The sequence below is a fragment of the Melospiza melodia genome, chromosome 9, assembly GCF_035770615.1.
Source record: "Melospiza melodia melodia isolate bMelMel2 chromosome 9, bMelMel2.pri, whole genome shotgun sequence".
Taxonomy (NCBI): Eukaryota; Metazoa; Chordata; class Aves; order Passeriformes; family Passerellidae; genus Melospiza; species Melospiza melodia.
Genome location: NC_086202.1, coordinates 28606631 through 28629581, shown reverse-complemented (window position 1 = coordinate 28629581; position 22951 = coordinate 28606631). Strand labels below are relative to the sequence as shown.

Genomic DNA, 22951 nt, shown 5'->3' with positions numbered 1-22951 from the left:
GCTTCTAAAATATTGCTTCAATGCCCCAAGACATGGCCCCAAATATAACGCTAGGATTGTTTCACACTAAAACAGTGTTGAGCTCATGCTCCCAGCTCCCCTTTCTCTCTGAAGAAGTCTCATGTCTTTACCACCTCTGGGAGTTTCTGAAACCAGTACCCAAATGAGCACACAAAATAAAAATATTGGCTGTCCCAAGACATCTGTTTGCAAAGCTAGAGTAAGCATCAGCAGCTAAAAGAAATTGGAGAGGTATTAGAGAAGCCAGAAAACCAGGCTTTCACTTGCAGTGCTTTTGTTTTAGAACCAGCTTCACTCCCTCTAATTCTGCAAAATGTCACAGTCTGTCTGGAATTGTGGTGATGTGGGAAAGAATTCTGCTGAAAAGCTGCTTTCAAGTTCTTTAATAGAGCCTCAGACAAGGCATAGCCATGGGGCACTCTCCTGCTCTGAGGTAAGCTTATGAAAGAAATCCCATCTGTGGGTGAGAAGGGAATTCAGTATTCTGTGGCTGATCTTTGTTTTTGTAATTTTTGGCAGGAAACTCAGCACATTGGATAGGTACCCTTCATCTTTCATAATATAACAATTGCTCAAGGTCCACTAAACTAGAAACATCAAAGTTAGCTTTACAAACTAAACATATTAAAAGTTCATGTTTTTCTTCCAGTAAAACAAGCAAAAAGTGAAACAGCAAACCTGGCTCAGAGTCCTTGCTGCATCCTGGAAATGAAACTTGTTTTTACTGGCTTTTACACAGATACTTGCATTTGGACTACTTAATTCCTCTGATTTTGTTGTTGGGTTGTCTTTTATTTTCCCATTTCAATGTTTAAAAGTTAACCTGAGTTCTGTCAAACTAAAGCCATGCCAATCCCGCCCCACAGCTGACAAGACTTAACCCTCAGTTGTGTTGTTTGTGGGCTGAAATGGCAGATGGATTGCTCTGAGCAGAGTTCTAAGTTCCAGGAGCCATGCCTCTGACACTGTGTGTGCTGGCTGATTCAGGATGACAGACTGGGAGAAGAAGTTTTGGGTTTAGGATTTTTGGTAGCTCAGAACTATTGCCCTAGGCTGGACAGTAGGCTATTGACAGCCACCAATTATATATAAAGATAGTGGTTTAAAGTTATATCCCAGCCATGATGTATTGTAACTTGTCTTTTTTTCCTGTGTGTTGCACATATATTTTTCACCCTTAAAATAGTGTCAGAATGCTGCAGAATCCTACCAGGCTGAGGTTTTGTGTCTGTATGGGGGGTTTTTTTGGTGCATTTTTTAAAAAATTTTGATTTATCCCACTCCACCGCTCCTGAGCATTCACTTGCATTTAACTTGTCCTATAACCTTTTGTCCTAGCCCAAAAGCTGCACTGGTGCTAAACTGATTTTCATGTTTGGATTTAATAATTCTTTAAAAGGAGGTTAGGCACTACGGTGTCTGTTTTCACCTGAGGCCTTTCTAACAACTGTGTTTAAATCAAGGAATATCAATAGCTGTGTTGGAGGTGTGCAAGATTATCTTAACTTCTATAGTGTAATTTAATTATGAACCAAACCTTGCTAATAGCAATTTGTCATTTCTGCATCTTACATTCCAGCTAAAAGTTGAATATGGAATTTTTTTTGCATCTAGTCCAAGAATGTGTTTTTGCATCTCCTGTTTGTACAGAAGTCCTAGATGAATCCTTTCTGATTTAGGCACACAACCTTTGTCTTGCAAACAAACAGGAGCATGACTTTCTGGGTCCTGCAAGCCACTGCTTGTATCCCCATTAAAGCACGAGTTTGGTTAGGAGAGATGCCTACACCCTGAGGAGAGGAGTCTCATTTCTTGTTCTCTTCTCTTGCTTTGTCCTTCCATGCACACTTCACTATATCAGCTAGGCTGCTCTCTACAGTCTTAGAACCCTATTTTGAAGGGTTTGCAGAGATCCAGGGGGTTGGGGAAGTAGAACTGGACAATATCCTGGACCTGCAGGTTGACCACAGACAGCTCTGAATGAAAATCTGAAACTGTAGTGTGGTTTGGAGCTGGTCAGAAGAGTGCAACTAAATATTTCACGGATACTTTATCTGCTCAAATTATGGTTTAATTGGGAAGGCTTTTGTGGTCTGGAGAGCTTTGTTAATCTTGTGGGGTTTTAGCTTTTCCCACAGAGGATATGGATGTTTCAGCATTAACTCTGATCTGTGGAAAAAAAGAAAAGTGGTGCCTCACTTGCATAGGAAGTTGTCATAAAATAGAATTGTGGAATCTAAAATGGAATATCCTCAGTGTGGAGGACAGCAATAATTTAACTGGTGTTTTAATTTGGTAATCCCATGACAATTCTTGCTGAATTAGCTGAAACCTTTCAGAACAAATGAACAACCAACCAACCAGACATTATCTGAAGTTTCCAGGATAGTCTAATTGTCTTGTCAAAATAATTTTTCCTGGATAGGAGAACACAGTTCCATTTCCTATTTGTAGAAGGGTTAATTACTTTCTTTCATTTAAGGTTTTTCCTTAACAGTGGTGTGTTTTAGTTTGTTTTAGAGGTGAACATAGCAAACCCTGCATGTGCCATGTGAAGGGCCAGGAGACTTGTCAGTGTATTTGTGGGGATTGCTGTTACATTATAGAAGGACTTAACATTATTTCCCATTCCACAGAAAAATTATTTTCCCTAATCTTTGTAAACTTGCTAAAATATGGACTCATTAAACGTTACATTTTAATTTTCTGTATAAGTACTGATCAAACCAGAAGACTGGATGAAAAATGCCATTTGTAGAGACCAAAGTAGGCAGGCCCTGTACCCCCACAAACATTGTGGCCAATAAATTGTAAAGATGTATTTCTTCTCTTCTGGAAAAGCACAGCAGAATATGTTACAGACTGTGGGCATAAGGATTTGATGAAAACTGCTGTAGGCTGGGGAAGTTTGACTTGAAACAGCTCAAGTGGATGTGGCTGGAGTACTCATTGCTCCTTCTAGAGTTGAGTGCCAGAGCCTTGCTGCCTGTGGCTGGGAGCAACAGAGCTTTTCTGTGCTGTGCCTGTGGTCTGCAGCAGCCTGGCCTTTGTGCTGGAGATCTGAAACTTGGAAAGGATGAGTGTGCCTGCCCTCCCCTTGTGGGGACCTGGAGGAAATGTCACTGGTTTAATGTTTGCTCCAGCAGTGCTGGGGGTTTCTCTTGACTTGCTGGACAACTCCCCTGGGTCACTGCTGCCACACTTCTGGGTTGTTCTGCTGTTAACTTTTCTCTCTTTTTCCCTTCCCAGTACTCAGAAGTGTGGGGATTTTTTGGTTGGTTGTGGTGGTTTTGGTTTGGTGGGGTTTTTTGTTTGTTTGTTTTTTTTTTTTTGGTGTTTTGGTTTTTGTGGGTTTTTTTTTTGTTTGGTTGGTTTTTTTGGACTTTTTTTTTTTTGGTCTGGGCAAGGCTGCATTAGTAGAGAAGCCTGGCAAGAGAGGGTGTGCCCAGTGTGACAAATGAGGCCACTGCTGGCTGTGCTTTGCTGTAACAAGCAGCTCTGGCACAGAGGAGGGGAGCTGCTCAAGCTGAAATGCTGAGGCTTCACTGCAGTCACTGGTAGGAGAGCAGAGCTCAGGCAGTGCCATGAGCTCTCACACTGATCCCTAGCTGTTGTTCCATAAGGGTACAAAGTGCATGAGAAGGGAAGGTCTTTCTAAAACTGGTAACTGATACAGGCCTTTTGTGGCTTGGGAAATGGTTTTGAAGGCAGTATGGGCACAGAAACCAATGCAGGGGAGTCTCACCTTTGTTCCTTATTCAGTGAATGCCCATCCTCAGTCTGGCTGAGAATGGAGCACGTGAAAGCTCCCACACAGTCAGACTGACAGGACCTGTATGGATTACAGGTGAGGGTTATTCATCTGCACTTTGTGAAGGGGAGCAATACCTGAGGTGCTCGCGGCAGCAGCAGCAGCCGGTTGCTTTGCTCACAAACATCAGCTACACTACAAGGAAGAGGATTATAATTAATCTGCTCTGTACCCACCAGAATAACACAAATCTCTGGTTTCAGAGGGTGTGTGTGGTCTTCCTCTGATGCTTAAAACGTTTACCACAACACCTGACCCAAGTGTAAGATTTTCAGGCGTCTGAAGTCAGCAGTAGAGGAAGGAGCCAGCAGCGCTTTCTTCCACGTGGTGTCAGCATTGTTCTCTCTCACTCCAGAGCTTTGGACGTAACCCTTTAAAGTGTTCTGAGAACCTGTCTTAAAATTAGGTATTACCTTTCTATTTTTGTAGTGTATCAGAGCATCAGCCTGTTCCTTCCTTAGATAATTAATTGATATCAGGGAGGCATGAAGGAAGGGTGTAGATTCACCTCTAAACCATTATGAAATGCAAGCCTTTTTTTATTTTATGCTTGTGTCACCTTCCTTACCTGAGCAGGACTGCCAATAAAATCTCTTCCCCTTTTCTTTCCTTCTCTTTGGTGAATGCAGGCAATTTGATTTGTTTGCTGATGTTAAAGACTTCTCAAAAAAAAAAAAAAAAAAAAAAACAACAACAACAAAAACTATGAGAAATGAAATCTTTGATAGGAAAACAAGCCCTTGGGAAATAAAATGTATTTGTACTGAAAGGCTTATGATATATCAGGCTTATGATATATAAGCGTTAAATATTTCAGCGTTTTGACTTATGTTTGGCTGTAACAGAGGGGGAAGATGAAAGATTATTTTAAACCCTTAGTGGCTTTTCATTTCACGCAAGGTTAGGGAAGGAAGTGAGAAATGTTTTCAGAAAAACAGGCAAGAAATGTAGAGTAAAATAAAAACCTGAAAAAACATTCACTGTTAAAAAATAGGGAAAATTAGACAATCCAACTTCTTTTTAAACAGTAGTTAATTGTAGATCATTTAACTGCAGTTGTAGATCATTTAACTACAGAGCCGTGCAACAGTGAATTTAATAGGCGTATTCTGAATGCGCTGTTCCCTCTCACGCTGCCTCTCCCACACTCGACAGTTCCTCGAGTGCTTTGTTCCTCTTTAATTAGTTTATTTCGCCTACTCTGGCAAGTACGCAAACATCCTTAAGCACTTAAACAACACCAATCGAGAGAAGAATGGTGCTAGCACTTATCGCCTCGCACAGAAAGGCTCGGCTGAACCTTGAAAGGCCATTAGCAACTCGGAACCTAATGCGGTTTCCCTCTCGCCGAGTTTGTTTGAGTGGAGTCTGCACTGTTTATTTGCTACAAGTAAATGGAAATGCACGTTCATGAGTCAGCATTTTTGCTAGATTCCAGAACTATCAAATGCTGGTTACCTTTATTTTTTCTACTTTGTTTTTTATGAGAAGGAAAGGGATGAAAGATGCCTGTAGTAAAAATACAAGTGTAATTGAGCCAAAAATTATGAGAAATGAAAGGAAATGGATGGTGAAGTTGCGTGCTACACCTGTTCCCTGGGGTCTGTGGCTAGAATAGTTATGTCCAAGTTGCTTTGATTTACAGATACATCTTTTTTAAATAAAACTGTGGAAAGAAACTGGGGAGGAATAAGTGAAAAAAGCATTCCAAGGCTGTTTTTGATTTAAGGAAATATTACTGCAGTTGGCTTTGCATGCATGGGTTGGCTTCTATGGCTGATAATTGAGATGGATGCTTAAAGTCGAGGTTCTGCCAGCAACTTTAATCCTGACCTTTGAATTTTCTCTGACCATCTGCTTTAATTAGATGTTGCCCTATTCCCAGGGGACTGCGGATGTGCTCACAAGGATGGTGAGGAACCACAGTATGAGCCTTAGGCTGCCCTGCCAAGGGCTGGGGCAGTCAGCTGTGCCTGGAGAGGGTTTTGCAGAGAATGCTGCTCAGGACTGACTTTTTCTGGAAGCTGCTAGGACAGGGAAATACTTGAGGGGTTGCTGGTTTGATCCCGTGTTGCTTCCAGTATGCAGCTGGAGCTCTGCCTGGGAGCTGCTGGTGTCAGCATGTGAGAGCAGGCACAGGAGCTCAGCTTTTGGGGTGAGCCGAGGTGGGCAGCGCTGGACCTGGCACAGGCAGGGAAAGGCTGATCCCTGTGCAAACCCTGCAGGCAGGCCAGGGGGAAAGCTGTGCAAGTAGAGGTCTAAGTAAGGAGAAGAGAAGATGCTACAGTGTGCCCTTTACAGGCCCTAAGATCTGTAACTTTAGGATTTTTGTGTGCTCTTTTATGCTTCACCAAAGACATTAAGATGAACGGGACTAGATTGAAGGGGAAAAATGATTTCAAAGAAAAGAAACAAAAAGGAAACATTTTGGTCTATCTTTAGTATTTTCACAGAGTTATAGTAGAGATCAAGTGAAAAAATTGTGATTTAGAACTCTTTACTCTTTTGGTATATTTTAGTTCTCTGATGTCTAATTTTATTTCTAGACTCTCTGGGAATTCCATGGAGAGCTTTGACCTTCATAACCTTTTCCTTGGTCAATGCAAGAGGACCAAGCAGCAGTAATAGAGAGTGAGCTGGATTTGGATACAGGGAGCATACTGTAAATCAAAACCATGCAGTAGCTATAAAAATGTTTGTGTTTTGCATATTTTCTCTAGGAAAGTATAGGAAGCAATCTACCACTTAATTGCAAGAAATGATGGATGAATGAAACATTTCTTTGGTTAAATATCTGATCTGCTGCTTTTCTTCTCCTCCAACTCTTGCTTTGATGTTGTTAATGTTTAGTTTTGTTCCTGGCTACTTTGCTGATTATTTATATTCCATGATGCCTTCCAAGCTTAACCAAAATGATGGTTGGGGTGGAGAGTGGGAGAAGACAAAGATAAACTGTGTTTAAAGTCGGTATTAAATGGGCTGCAGAATGGTAAAGAGCTGTACCTGTTTAATTAAACTTTGCAACTACCAAGCATGGCTTACGTTAGAAGCCTAAAGAACTTATGAAAACTGCTGTTTACAGACCTGCAAATTGCTGAATTCTGGATAACCAGCGAGCTGGGCCTTTCTCCCCTCAGTAATTTGTGCATTTTACCAGAATCTCCTTCTGGATCTGCTCAGAGCATGAGTTAAACTTTAGCAGCAGCAAACACTGCTGACTTCCTTCCCAGTGTTTCTTATTCCCTGTCTTCACATGGTAACAGTCATTGCACTTTCTGACCAGAGAGAGCATAAGCAGATGAAATCTATAGTCAGATCCATGAAAATGTCTCTCCTTATAAAGTCTCTTTGTTTCCAATGTCTACAGCAAATCCAGATCCATGTAATTGTCATTCTTTATCAAGTCAGTTTGCTTCATTATAGCAAAACCAGCAGCAGATTAATTCTTTTGTATGCTTAAAATTTACAGATATGCTGTTTCTGAGAAGTGTGTTTAGGGAAAAACCCAAACTAATCAACAAACCCACACCCCAACAAAACAAACCAAATCCCACACACAAATAACTTTGCAAAGCTTTGCTCTGATTTCTGTTTTTAAACCCTTTGCTGCGGACTTTTACCTGAGACACACATTTCAAAGTTATCCTTATGTTTTCCTCCAATGAAACCTACTTCTTTAAAATAGAGAAATTCATTTTGAATGAAAATCAAAGAAAGAAATAAAAAGACCTTTATGTGCAGCAAAGGAGGGCAGCATTTTTTATGCTCTTATTAAGCTGTCTCTCCTGAGGAGCTTGGTACTGACACAGCCACTCCAGAAAGAGAAAAAAAACTCTTCAAAGTGAGATGTGGTAACTTCAATTACAGGACAGGTCAGCTCCTAAGAATACTGAGGGGAATGATGGATCTCTTCAACTACTTCCCACTTAATGGATTCTAGAGTATTTAATCTTTCCTTCTTTGAAATTTTTGTGTATCTTTGGAGTTCTTTTTTTTTAGTCAAAATGAACTTCAGAGTTGAAGGGTTGCTGCTGTCCCTGCATATTCTTCAATTGTGGCTTTTCAATTACTTGAAAGGGAGAAAAAAAGAAAAGCAATGGAAAACAGAAGGAAACATTAATTATGAGAGTGCTGTCCTCATCTCACCCTGTTGTAACTTTTCTGCTCTGAACAAAATTTTAATTCTGGAAACAAGATCTTTAGGTAGTCCCTTTTCCTTGTTCCCTTTTGCCTTCTGTACAAATCCTTTTTCTTGACAGTCAGAGTGTTATATACCTCCTTGAAAACGTGGATGTGACAAAGTAGAACAAGTGCTTGGCCTGTGGGGACATACTTTATTTTCATTTAGAGAGATTTTTACTTCCAGTTCCTTGTTAAATTAAAACAAATGGGAGGAAGTTTTCACTACTCCAACTCACTCCACATTTTATAAACTATTTCTTCTTGGTCTAAAATGGCACTGAAGCAAGGAGAAGTCACCTACCTCTAAATCAGGTTTTATACAGATGGAGGTGATGTATATTGCTCCTTGTAGAGAAGGATGGCAAAATTTCTTCCCTACTTCAACACATCTCAGACTGGCTCTGCAGGTCTTGTTCCAAAGTGTGGTTTTGGGTTTTTGTTTTGGCTTTGGGGTTTTGTTTTGTCTTTCCTTCCCCTAAGAATGGAAACCTGTTCTCTTCCAGCTTGAAGCTGTTCTGCCTTCTGTCCTATCACTACAAGATCTTGTAAAAAGTTTCATCTTTTTTGTGGGCTCCCTTCAGGTACTGAATGGCCATAATTAGTTCACCCCAAAGCCTTTTCTTGACAAAAAATAACAGATCAGTGTTTCCTTCTGCTCTGCACATCCAACAGGCAAATTCCCACCACAGCAGAGCACAGGTTCCTTTGTGGATAGAATCACAGAATGATTAAGTTTGGAGAAGACCTCCAAGATCATAGAGCCCAGCCTTTAACATTGCTATGCCAACCTGCCCACTCTAGGTGGTGCTTAGATATTATCATGGGCAGGTTGGAATGCCTTCAGTGAAGTGGAATGCACATTTGAATTACATAACAGTGCCTTTTTGACATTCTCACAGGGTGTCTCCATTCTTTCCTCAAACAGAGTCAACAAATTCCTACCAAAAATGCTCACCATGCAAATAGAACTGCATGAGGGTTTGAGGGCATGGTCGGGTCAGCCCAAAGGACTTGGGCTGTTATTCCACAGTAATCCTTGGAACATCTTGTTAATTAACCACACACTGGGTTAATTCACCAAATAATAGTACAGTAGGGGTGGTGTCATTTTGCTTTCAGGAATGTGATGCTCAAGAAAAGCTGTGCAGAGGTGCCAGTGCGAGATCTGTGTTACTCCGGAGAGGGTTAAATCACATTGGACTGGCAATTTTGCTAATGTGGCTGCTAATTAAACTGCTAATTTAGCTAATGTAACAGCTTTCAGTTCTGCTGTTGTTCTCCCCACACTGGATACATACATGTTCCTCAATGTGTGTTATGCATGTACCAGCTGCTTTTAAATGATGAAGTACACAAGTTCAGAGCAACTGACTGCAATAGGGATACGGCCTCTCTTTAATGAAATTTTTTTTGATTATTTGTAAGTAAGGTGGGCAGGAGTTCAAAAGGTGACTGCAGTCTCAGCTGATCCTTTGAAAAAAAGCTCCAAAGTGTCAGGAAAAAAAAATGGGATGAGGTATCTTTGACATATTCTTTCTTACTGAAGAGAATATTTTAAAAGATTGAAGGAAAGAAAAAAGAAGGTCTGTAGTGCTTAAAAATTTCTTCTTAATCTTGCCCTCGCTCTTTTGGAGACTTAAAACCTGATCTGAGGCGTAATCCAGAAAAACACGTCAAGAGGATTTGTTCAAAAGCATACAGTGTGTTGACATCAGCAAACTCTTATTATGGCTGTCATGTTCTCTATCCTGAAGCCTCGTTCTAATCTCCTGGCAGCATTCAAGCCTGGTGTTTCCATTTTGATTGAATTAATTAGTGGAGTTTAGATGACTCCCCGAATCTGAAATTGTCAGAATTTTTTAGCAGGGTGTTCTTAAAGGCTATTTTTGCCCTAGTTAATAGCAAGTAGGACATCTGACTGCATTTCTGTATTGTTTAAATTGAAAATACATGGTCCATTTGGAAGCAGAGAAAATGGTAAACGAGAGCTATATTTATGTACTTATCTTGCCTTTAAAGTTAATCTCCTGTTACTAGTCTTGAGCCCTTCAGGTTGCCATAGAAACTGCCACAGCCTCCAACTGTGCTTCTCCCAAGACTTAATTGCATTCTGAGTTTCATGTGCTCTCTATTAACTGCAGCACTGGCAGACACAGGCACGTTGCAGAATGAGTAGAATTAATGGTTCAATATGATGTGTGCATTTTTTAATACTATGTTTCCATATCCCTTTTCAAGTTTTTCCTCACCAGCTGGTTAAATTTTTCTGTAACACACAGTGATACCACAGGGATGGATTCTCTCTGCTGCCACTATGTTTGATGTTTTCAAGTCTTTGATGCCATCAAAGTAGCTGCAAGAGTCATTAGTTTTAAGGACTTGGGGTTTTTTTCCCCTTGGAGAAGTCAGATTAGTCCTGAACTATCTTATCTCTGCTGGGGTTTTTGTGAGTCTCCTTCACCTCTGAAGGCAGCATTGAAGTGCATACCTGCTGTTTCAGTAGCTCTGGTAAGCTTTTGCTGACTCAATGCTCTTGTACCACATGATTTTTGCTAGATCAGTGTGGGTCAAAGGCAGTTGTTCAGCCAGGTCTGTTTTTAGGTGGGGAATATAAATTCATTAAAGTAGCAAAGGAGTATGTCTGTATGCAAGATTTGATAAGGCTTTTCTGAGAAATTTTTATTATGTCCTTGATGAAATTTCTTATCAGAACTGGACTGATAATGTGTCTCATTCAACCAGCAGAACAAAATCTCAGAGATTTGGTTTCACACTTGTCTCTCAGCACAAGGATGCTGTCAGTGCAAATACAGGGCTCTTACAGATGCTATTCTGCTTCCAGTGAGGGTGAACTCATGGAACCAGTGGTTAATACCACTTTGTGCTCATTTAAATCCAGAACTTTGTAGCTAAAAAGGCAATTCCCACTGTTCTTTGTCTTGTGCACAAAGAGAAGAGAAAATGTATCCCTCTGTTAAGCCCTCTGCCTCAGCTCTGCTTCACTTGTGTCTCATGGAGAAGAGACGGGGAAGAGGAGAGACACCCTTTTGCACTGTTGCTCTTGGACCCAGGATATTTCTGGACTTGTATTAATGCAGGCTCAGAGATGTGCTTTTATCACCAATAGAAAACACCCCACAACTGATGAAAGAACAAAGCAGTGATGCTGAGAAACAGGGCAAGGTGAGGATCTCACCAACATGTCACCTCAAGGATGTCAATTATGCTTTTAGACACTGGCCTTCTGAAGGCAGTTCAAATATATCCTTTTAAATGTTTCAAATATCCTTTAAAATCTGACCTCTTTGCTTATGTTTTTCATGTGATTCATGTTGTTTACTCTTTTTGTAATTCTCCATATGTGCTACTTTTCTTGAATTAGTATTGGTGGTCCCCTATAAAAACCTTTGTAATTAGGTCAAGTAAGCAAGGTAGCTTGTCTGGCCTCAGCCTTACTACCAATATTTCTCTGTGAATTTGTCTGCTAGTTTTAGCTTTTTCAACCAGAAAGAGGAATTGGGAAATGATGAAGTTATGACAATATTGTCAGGATAAATCTGAAAGAGTGAAGACATTTTTCCAGCACTTCTCCTTCACCCTGCATTCTCTTTGTTTTTTCTCCAGATTCTTTTTTTCATTAGCTACCTACATTACACTTACTGCCACAACACAGCACACATTCTCTCTCAGAACCCAAATCTCTTCCAACCCATCTCAGCTTTCCTTTTCATCTGCTCTGTGAGCTTGCATGTTGAAGAGAGATGGGTTTCCCTGCCAGCTCTGCTCAAGTTACATTTCCTTGATTGCCCTACAGAATGCCAACCTATATTCTTAAAATCTGTGTGAGCTGGAGATCTTCCTCAAACACTCTAGAAACACTTGCTTTGGGATGGGATTCATTTGGACTTGAATATAATAGAAGTATTGTTTGTTGGCTTCTTGTTGTTCTGGAGAAGCCAAAGAGCTGCCATGTTTCAAGTTGTCTGTCTCCACAAGCTCTTTCCAAGCAGTGACAGCACTGTCCCTGGAGAAAGCTCTGCTTGTCCTGTCTCTGCAGGCACTCAGAATAAAGACCTTGTCCATCAGCTGGACAGCCCAATGTGTCAGCATGTGGAAGTCTTGGCACCAATTACAAGCAGCTCCCAGCAATCCCAAAAGAGAGAAAAGACTCATTAGAAGTCTCAGATGTGCCAATAGCAGCTTATTTTACCCCACTGTGGAGTGCATTGTGAAAGCTTTTTCACATGAGACACAATTTCTTCTGATTTCTGTAGTTGATATTAATGTTAGGGTGTTCCCACAGTGGATTCCTAGTTTCTAGGCTTTTCTATAGGCACATGGCCTCTTTGGAGTACAGGTGGATATTTAGGGTGTCCCTGGGGCCACATCAGCTTGTGCAGTTCTGGTTGGGGATTGCAGTGCTTTGTTGCAGAGGCACTCGTTGTGCTTTACTTCTCCTGCCTTGCCAAACACTTGTCCTCAGGTACCTGTTGCTCATCCTCCCTTCCCTTGCCCATCCTGTGGGAGAAAACTGACTCTCAGCTGGCTGTGTGCACCACCCACAGGTGACAAAGAGCAGGGATGCTGCTTCCCTCAGCCCGTGTGCCCCTCTTGGACATTGGAGGCGCGGTGCTGCTCCGCGATGTTTGGGTTGGAAGCCTGGCTGCTCCTGGGAGCAGGGCAGAGGAGCAGCGCAAGCAGGGGGACAGATTCCAGCCAGGCTGCTGGGCAGACAGTGGAAGGATTAAACATGGTAACTGACTTGGTACTTAGGGTTCAGCTCCTAACCTTGCTCCTCAGCATAAGAAAAGGCGGAGTGAAATTTGAGTTTTGACTGAGCAGGGGCACCGCTGAGAGGTTCATACATGTCTCAGGCAAATATTCCCACTGGAACATGGAGAAGCACTGGGAAGGGGATGCACAGGTTTGTTCAGTAGTTCTCTTGAGTTCATATCACTTTATTTTTTGTTTTATTTACTGCAATAAATACAAATTTCCTCTAGCACATACTGAGCAAGATGAGGTGACACTGCGTAAAATGTAGGTTCTGTAGGGATAAACATTTAAAATTCCTGAAATCTAGACCTACTACTTACTTTCAATGTGATTTATGTCCCTCTGCTTCTCATTTGTGCCTCCAGAATCAATCCCCAGTGAAAATTCTGTTTTAACCCTGCTCTCCTCAGTGGCCACTTAGCAGAAGGTTCCACCTATGAGTCAGCTGAATGGGTCATTTTGTGTGTCCTTGCATGGCAGGCAGTGGAAGTGTGCATGGGCTCTATTAATATCTGTTCTTACATAAACACAACCAATTTTATTCAGTTCTGCAGCTAATGAAGCACTGTGGGAACAAGACAGCCAAAAGCTTGGGAATTACTCTACAAGGAAGAATTTCAGTGTTTCTTGGCAAAAGCTGCCTATGCTCAAGGCTTTCTTGGTAAGAGCCAACAGTAACAAGGTTTTATTCTGAACAGGAGTCTAAATAAACAGAATTTTTCTGCCTTTTTTGAAAGCTCACACACAGAAATCCCAAAGTTTATTTCAAAGAAGGCCAAATTTTTATCTAGTTACAGCCACATACTCAATTTTGGGGAGGGGTTCTAATGTAAGGAAAGAGGAATTGGAGTCCCAAATGGAAGATTTATGGAAAATTCTCATTTCTTTATTTACTTTGAAATACTTACCAGGATGGAAATAGGATTTTTTTTCTCAGTTTTCTGTCTGTTGATTTTTTAACATAGAAAGATAAACCTGGAAAGCATGTGATGATGACTTAGAAATAATTGGATTACTAGCATCAGTTACTATCTAATACAGAGGTGGCTGAATTGTTGTAGATGATCATAAATAAAATGCCTGTTTGGGGGGTGTAGTGGAAGCATTAGCTGGCATTAGATTTACAAAGTCATAACTTCTAAATGCCCTTAATTTTTATTTTTATTTTTTAACATGTATATTGAATTTAAATGTTCAATTCAAACTTGTGTTCGGAAGGTCAGTATCTGCAATGCTGTGTCAGTGCAGGTGAGCCCACAGCCTCAGCTGTCTGTCTGTCTGGTACTTCCCTGGTGCACCCAGAACTCTCTTTGCCAGTGGTTTCCTAGCTGGGCTGAGCACTGGGAGCTCTGTGAATGTGCTGTCAGCACCAGAGACTCTGCCTGCTAAGCTGGAACCAGCACAAATTCCATTTGATGCCAGTGCTTTGTCTCAAGGGGTGCTGCTTCAAAGGGGTCTTTGGTTTCCAGAGAGTGCCTCTGGCTGGATAATATTTCAGTGTAAAGATAACATCATCAGAGATAAGAATAAGGAAATGATGAATGATCCTGTTTATTCTTGGGTTATTGCTGTTTGTTTTCCCTGGGCTGGAAGATAGAGTTTAGAGGAATTTCAGAAGGAAATCTTGCATACTAAATCTGCTGCAGAGCTGGCAGGAACTGATAAAAGGGAGAGCAGGGCTCTGCCTTAAATCCTTCTCCTTTGTGCATTTTCCTTCCCCTTCCATGGTGAAATTTTGTCTTCAGCCACCTCTATCTCTCTGTTTTAATAACATGCTGCAGGAGGAATCTCAGGCTGATGGGGAAAATGTGACCCAGCGTATCTGCAGTGCAGAGAAAGCAGAGCTTGTTTCCCTTGGCCTGTTTTCTATTTGCCAGCTCCCAGTATGTCTTTATAGCATCAGTGGAAATATTAGTAGGAAACCAAGCAATCACTACTGAATGCACTGATCTGCACAATTAGTCTTCAAATAAGTCAGGATGGCTGCTCAATCTTTTACATTCAGTGCACATGGCAAAAGCTGAGGTGTAACAAGGCCATTTGATGAGACCTGCATATGAAAGCAACAGTAAAGGAGACACCAATCTGCAGAACAAAACTGAAAAAATCCTACCATATGTTCAGCACCAGCGAGGAAAATGAGCCATTTATTCCCTAGTCCAAAAGTAAGTTTATAACTCTCTTTATGAACTTGTTTTTCTGAATCCAAACGTAATAAAATGCAACCCATAATTGGTTAACTGCTTACAATTGCACCTGACTGCATGAAAAATATTTCTGAGGTCTTGCAAGAGCCTGTAAGAATCAGAGAAGGACCAAAAAGCACAAAGAAAATCACAATAACAAAACAATTAAAAGGCAATAACTTTTAAAATAATTGAGGAAGTATTTAAATTAAGAAATAATCTCAATTCCCATTTCCTGGGAATGTGCACTATGCAAGGAAATAGAAGGTAATTATGCTAAGAAGACCTGTGGTAAAATCTTTAATTATAATCATTCTGAGAGAAGTTAATTAAAAGTACATCTTTAATGTAGCAGAGTGGTTTTCCCCACGTGCCACCATTTGGGACTGACTCTCTTCTGCCCTCTCTGTTATTTAACTCAAATAGTTACAAATAGCTCTGAATGCAGTTCTAATTTTCTCTTATCTGCTGAAGAATGGCTTGTGATCCAGGAGGGGTTGTGCAGAAGGCTGTAGACTTTTCTTTTTGCAGGAAAAGAAATAGCCTCTCTCAATCCTTATTGCTGTGTAAAGAAGTTACAGGAATAACTGCAAAATTTGAATTTACAAGTTTCCTGGGAGCTGGCCTTGGCTTTTTTGCTCCTATTTTCTATCCTCATGTGGATCCCAGGTGTGCTGGGCAGGACTGATGTTGCTGTTGGTGGTCAGTGTGCTGACACACCTGGCTCCACAAGCTGCTGCTCTGGCACTGCACTCTCAGCAGCTGCCACCCTGCCTGAGCTCCGTGGGGTGAGATGTTTGGAAATAATGTGAGGAAATAGCAGGTGGACATGAAGGTGTAAGCACAGCAGTGTAGATAAAGTCTGGTGATGAAGGTGGTTTTCAAACACCCAGCAGGTTAACACTGCTTTTCCTTAAAGGGGGAATTGTGGTAGCAGTGTCTACCTGCATGCAGAGCAATGTCAGGCTCCCACAGCCTTTTGGTAATTAACCACAGATTATCAAGGACAGCAGGGAGGGCTTTCTCCAGATTTTTTTCCAGAAGTGGTTTAAGAGTTTCTCAAAAGGTGGAGAAGCTGACAGGCAGTGCAATACCTTGAAAAATCTATGGGGTAGGAATGTACTCCCTGTCCAGACTCTCTTCTGTATGACGTGTCCATGCCCAAATATTTGGCATGTATGTTTTGGTGTTCGGTGGTTTTTGGTTTTTAAGCAATGAAATTTGTTTCCAAAGCATTTCTATATCTCTTTCCCAAACTAGGCTGCACTAAATTATTGCTTATGTGGGTAAGGTTTCATTTAGCTACAGGCTTCCCAAATTAGACTTCAGCTTATGGTGTTCAAAACCAAATCAGCCCTTCCACTGTTGCAGTTGTCCGTGTTTCTGGCTCACAAACCCAAACCAGTAGTGAAATGCATCCTCTTTCTGGCCCTTGCCCCCAAAAAGTCAGTGCTAATGAGCACAATAAGACAAATCAATTCTGAAGCTTCTGGGTGAGACATTAGGAAGATCTTTTCAAAAGAGATTGACTGAAAGAGAAGGATTAGAGCTCCTGAGTCTTCAAAATGTTTGTCTGTGCAGCAGGCAGCGTGCCAAAGCAATTGTGTGCTCTGAGGCCACGTGTCAGCTGAAATTTGAGGGAGGTGGAGAGCTGACTTGGAGGCTGGCTCAAACAGTAATTGAACAGGACAAACACTTCCAGCCTGCACAGGTTAATTTTCAAGCCTGCACAGGTTAATTGTCAAGTAGACATTTGAAAGCTGCTCATTAGAAGTCTGTGAAGAGCTGGAGGTGCTGGGATGGTGCAACCAATTGATTTTATTGGGCAAAGCAACCCCTCTGGAGGTGCTTTCTGAGCACCAGAGGGAAGTGGCATCGCAGGGCTCCCTGTGGCAGGTCTGGGTTGGGGCAGGGAGCCAGGACAGAGCAGTAAGGTAACATGGCTAACCTGAGGTTTTAATATGCAGCAGACAACAGAACAAGAAACAAATTGAAAAATTACTATAGACACATTTAATCAGGGTAATTGGAAAGCCTTTTTTAGGAGTTCAGTTTGTATTACCCAGCTCAGTGTAGAGAAATGTTCACAGTCGCATATCAGTTGCAAGAGTTGATAACACGGTGAGTGATTGCCTGGTTTTTATCACCTCTCTGAGTGAAATTTTTCAAGTTAAAAGTGGCTGTTTCTGTTAAAAGAATAAACATCTAAGCATTTAGGCAATGGCAGCTTTTACAAACTGTCCACAAAATTAAAAATAACAATATGTCATTACATTTTGTCAACTGAGGTAACCTCAGGCTGCTGGTAATTTCTGTTCTAGGAAAGCTGGAGTAATGTGTTCTGGCCATAGAATGAGGGACAAGGCCCAGCCAAAACCCAATGTTTCTGCCTCTACTGATTTTTAATATTCTGTACAAAAGATCCATTAATTGAGATTAAAGGCTTAACAAATTGTCATAGTGAATACTTAAATATCTTTCATTTCAAGGTATGTTTGTACTAATCTGCTTCTATCATAGGGTTTTTCTTTGGTAAAATTATGTTTTTCAACAATAAATATATTTCTTAAGGATAAAATGAATATCTCTGCTCCAAATCTCCTAGATTCTGTTTAAGAGGTGAGCTCTCAACAGCAAATAGAACACTAATTTTTCACCCTGCTTAAAATGGAGATAAAATATTTCAGTTGAGTAGTGGAGGTATAGGTTATGTTTGTAAGGTATACCTCACTTTCTTTCATGCTAAAACAATTCAGCTCAAACCTTCTTGCTGGTTCACTAACAAGATATTTATTACCATTGTAAATTTATTTAATACCTTCTTGATGTTACATGACCTCAGATTATTAAATGTCTATCAAACATAATAATAGCTTTCAGAGAGCATAATAAAACTAAACATCTCTAACAGTGCTACTGGGTACTGCAACATAATCTCAATTTTAAAAAATGAAACTGAAGTTTTTAGGAATTCTTGTGTGTTACACACTCAGAGAAGATGCAGTCATAAAATTAATACATTTATTGTTGAGCTCTGTTCTTCTTTGGAATGAAAATTCCAGCTCCTGGTTCTAGGAAGTGCTAAGATAGCTGCAGAGTAGCTGAAAAAGAAATGTCAGATATTGACTCAGATTTGCTGTACCTGTAAGAATTCCATCGTTTTCTGTCTGCAGCATATCAACTCTCAAAAGTTGTTTTAATAAATTATCACATGGGTGCATTCACAGTGGCTGATATTGCTACAGTTTTTGAGATACCATATTCAGAAATGTGTGCAGCCTTTCTTTGAGACGTGGTGTTACATCTTCTCTCTCAACAGTGCTTTCACAATTCTTTTCTTTTAATAGGAACCCAGAAAAACATTTGCCATAGCAAAGTTTAGCAGAATAAACTTAAGGTGTTATGTCCAAAACACCATGGGGAAAATTTCAGGTTATAAGGGTGTGGTGTGCATTTTTAAAAAGTAAGAGCTTATCTTTAGATACCCTTGCCACTGAAAAGGATGATTTTGGGGCTCCATGCTGGTGTTTTTGTATAACTAGATGCTGTAAAAAAAGGTGCCCTCATTGCACTGTGCTGATTGAAATTATCCTTCTGCATTGCAGTTTTTCACTTAGAACAGTGTTATCAAACAAATGGCATTTTCCAGTGTATTTTACCCTCCATTCAAAGAGAAGTTTGGTTAAATGCAATATGCAAGCAGCTTTGTAAACCATCCTGCAGTGGGTTAACCATTAGTGAAAGAAGTAAAAAAATTAAGACTCAAAGCCCTAACTTTAAAATGGAAAGAAAAAATAATCACTGTGTTTTTGTGTCCTTATCAGATACAAAATGTTTATTTTGCAGATGTGTTCTTTTCTGTGGCTCCATATTCCTTGGCTGCTAGGGACATATTTTTAAATTTTGAGTGAATTGTTAATTACAGCAATTTCTTACACTAGCTAACTGCAAAGATCCCTGGAGAAATCTCAGTTCTTCTGTAGAACTCCATGTGAGATATAAAGCCAGTGATGTGTGTTTAGGGTGCAGTGATGCTGTGTGTGCTGTGTGTTCATAGCGGTGCCACTTCCACAGACAGTTTATTTTCTTTGTTAGCGTTGTAAAGTTTATTTTCTTTGTTAGTGTTGTAAAGTTCAGGAGGAAAACACTCAGTGCCTCTTGTTGAAAAGGTTCCAGTGAAGTCCATGCACTAATTAAAAGCTGATCTTTCTAGAGGGAATTTGAACAAAAATAATGCTGACTCTCTAACCTAGGGGAACTGCAGCCACTGCAGGGGGAAGGGGATCATAAATCCTTAGCATAAATCCCCAGATGTTTAACAAAATGTTGGAGCAAGTCCAGAATAGAAGGCGGCAGCTGGGTGGGGTGGGATGAAATGCACTCACTCACTGGAGTTTGCAGGGGCTATTCCTGCCTTTATGATTTTAGAATAACTCCCTGGGTTATTCTAAACAGAAATTGGGTTATTCTAAACAGAAGAGCCCTCAGGAATTCCTGAGGAGAAGTTTTCCTTGCCCCAGCATCTCTGCAGTGCTCAGACAATTTTATTGGCTGGTAAATCCAGCACACTGTGATGCTGGAAAGTGAGAAGTAGTACTTTTGGGTGACAGGATAAAATAAATTGCAATCTCTTATTTACAGTCAGGAAACATACAGTGAAACTGGGATTTATGTGCATGTATTAGGGTAGGAGAGCAAAGAAAGAAGATGAAGAGACTTGGTGTTCTAGGTGGGCATTCTCACGTGCCAGCCCTTGCTCTGAGAGCTCTTGAGCTCATTATCTTCCTTTTCAGCTGAGCAGAATCAGCATTAGGATTGTAAGTGAAGGGAAATTCTGTAGTTCAGCACTGTGCATGAAATTCCACCTGGCAGGCACTAAGTGCTTTGTGTGTTTGTAAGATTTGGGTCTTGCTTTATTTAACAAGGCAGTTCAGGGCTTGCCAGCCTGCTTAGTATAGTGAAGCTCTTGGAATTAGGCACTTGTCTAATTCTTAGGCACTGTTTCCCTGACTTGGGACTAAACCAGAAATTTTGCATTTCCATGATAATTATTCTAAGGTTACTTGAGGCTTGATCAAGGTTACTTGATGACTTTTTGTGCATGACAAGTTCCTCCTGAGCAGCTCTGATTGGGTAAGGCTTTTTCCCTGCTACATAATAACCATATGGCAGATGTAAATACAATAACACTTTTGTGTCTATACTGCAACCTGGTGAATATTTGGAATTTTCTACTTTTCTAGCAGAGTCAGGAAAAATCAGAAAGAACGAAAGGATGAAAAGTGAAAAGGGTATCGAAACTAGAAGAGATTTTCCAGTTTCCATTTTACATGGTTTACTGTCTGGGTAACACAGGATCTTATTCAAAACTCTTATCTCTAAAATTTAAAATAGCACCACTGAAGTCCTTCAAAGGAAAAATGGAACTTAATCTTAAATGACAAAATCTCCAGTTGGTTTGGGGAGAGACTTTTAAAATCCTTCCTATTTGGCTACTTTGGTGGTTCTTATAGATGTCTCCTGTATTCAACTATAAGCTCTTGCTGTTTTATATTTGTATCTTCTATTTGCCATAATATTTACTATCATAGCTCTTATATTGTGTAGAATTGTGGGTACCCTGAGCAGAAGGGAATTTAATGCATGGAATGCATGAAAGTTTTGATGTTCTTTGACCCTTTGGATGCCTGTAAGTGACCACTTGACCTTTTCTGTTACCTCTGACCACATGGGTGACCTTTGAGCTCTGGATGACCTCTGACCTTTTGAGAACATTTTGAGCTCGTTCTGGTCTTTCAGCAACCTTTGATTCTGCAAGATCATTTGTCCTCTTGCAGTTACCTGTGACCCAGGGTGACATCAGAACTTTGGGGATGACCTTTGACTCCTGAATGACCTCTAGTATGTGTTCTTTAAGAGTTCTGTCAGCATGTCCAGCTCCTTCACCAGGGCTGAGGTCTTGACTATAAGAACATAGCAAATGCTTAGAAGAGCCAGAAGTGCTGTTTATCCTCCCAAAAATAGCTAAGAAAGAACAAGTGAGCAGTGACCAAACTGGTCTGGAATTGAAATCCAGCCTTGTACATTTTTTTTCTCCTCTCTACACAGGCAAGCAACACAGAAGATGCAGGAGGGGACGAGCTCTCATTGCTAAGGTAGGATGGAAACATCTTTTGTTTTAACTGCTTCATGGAAACTTTTGACATCTCATGAGGAATTTGTATACTATACTACTCTAATGTAATTACAGTTGGTTTGTTGGAGTGTTGCTGGAGGAACAACCTAAAGAGGGAAACTTCTCCAAGTCTTAATGCTGATATGTATCAGCTGTAGACAGATAAATGCAGGCCACTGTCACCAGCTGACTCCCAAAAAATGTATTGTTGATTCCTGCATGAGTTGTTTGTGTGGAGTTTTTTTCTCAGTATTCCTCTAATGTTTTATTTTGTTTATAAACCTCTATAATCATGGGTCATGTGTTGGTGTGACCTGAGTGGGCAGGAGGAACTGCCTGGTGTCAGGAAGCATTTGATGAATTTGCACTGGTGTGGATTTGCACCAGTTGGTGGAGATACAATCAGTAAATATTTCAACTGAAGTCCTTTGCTGTGCTTCTGTCAGAAAGACTTGGCTTTTATGAGACTGGCAGTTCTCTAAGCAAACAGCATTATGTTATGCCCCAAGACTAGATTTCCTTGCAACATTTCTCCAGCAGACTTACTTGTCTGACCACAGGGACATAACTTAGCAAAAAAAATCTTAAAGGAATATTTTACCCATAAAACTTAGAACCACAGTAATATCTTCCACCCCATTTGCATTTTGGAGTAAAAAATACATGGACTAAGCTAATGGCCAAGCCACTGGAAAATCATGGTACACATTCCAGTCTTTAAGATACACTGAGTTTTTTTCAGAGACAAAGTTTTTTGAATTCTCCAGTGAAACAGCTGAGGAAAAGATCTTATGGTTCAGAACAATTTCAAGTATTTCCCAAATATTTTTTTCCAGCAGATACTGCCAGATGCTGCTATTAAGTACCCTACTTAATATTCTGTTTGCTTTTCCAGTAATGCAGCAGATTAATAACCCACATTAGGTAGGAAATAGCTTTTTGAGAGAACTAGGAAAGATAATTCAAGGTTTTAAACAAAGCCATTGAAGCAGAAACAGGCTAGCATTTCCCAAAAGCTAATCAAATACTAGCAGAGCGATGATGGAGTGTAACACATCATTTGGAAGTCAAAAGTCAAGGGAGAAGATTTTAAAAGATACTTTAAAAAACTCTGCTTCCATTTGGTAGCAGACAGTACCTCCCAATGTCAAGGCTCTATCACTATAGAAATAACCAAGTCCTGTTGAAACAATCATCTGTTCTGTGAGGGGGCAGCTTCTAAATCACAGTGATGGCTTAGGTCTGGTGAGGGACCTGCATATACTCCTCACTCAGTGCTGGATCTCAGGCAGAAATTCTGGGGATTTTATTTCTACATTTTTGATCATAGTCAAACAACTGGCAATTGTTTTATTCTGGTCACGCTGAATTTAAGTTCTTCCTATTGACAAGTAATGGTTTGGATGCCCATCTGGGTTATAAAACAATTGAATTGCAGTAGCTGCAATGAGAGGAGAAATAAAAATGGGGAAAAAAAGTGTGTGTAAATGCATTTTATAAAAGCTGGAGTGTATCATCAGGCTATGACTGCTCAGCTTGAACTCTGCTGGAGCTAGGGTACTCTTCTCAGGGATTTAAGGTCAAATTTCTTCATATAAAGAGCGGAATTAAAACCAATTTTTCTGTCTTGTGTTTGTGCCATATGTTTTGAATTAAAAACAAATTGTTTAATTTGCAAATATATTTGGAAAATTCTTGTGCTATGATTTTGTCTCCCTAATTGAAATTTCTGCAGAACCCTCAGTTCTGTATCCTTGAGACATCTAGATTCACATTTCTCAGACAACTTAAGTTCATGGG

The 22951-nt window shown here is 40.4% G+C and overlaps 1 protein-coding gene across 1 annotated transcript in view; it reads left to right on the top strand.

Annotated features, from left to right (window-relative positions):
- The window catches only part of FAM13C (family with sequence similarity 13 member C), a 124713-nt gene that overhangs the window by 10053 nt on the left and 91709 nt on the right, over positions 1-22951 (top strand). Inside the window, exon 6 of the mRNA XM_063164013.1 lies at positions 21085-21131. Coding sequence (XP_063020083.1) covers positions 21085-21131 — 47 coding nt within the window. The remainder of the gene's footprint in view (positions 1-21084; positions 21132-22951) is intronic.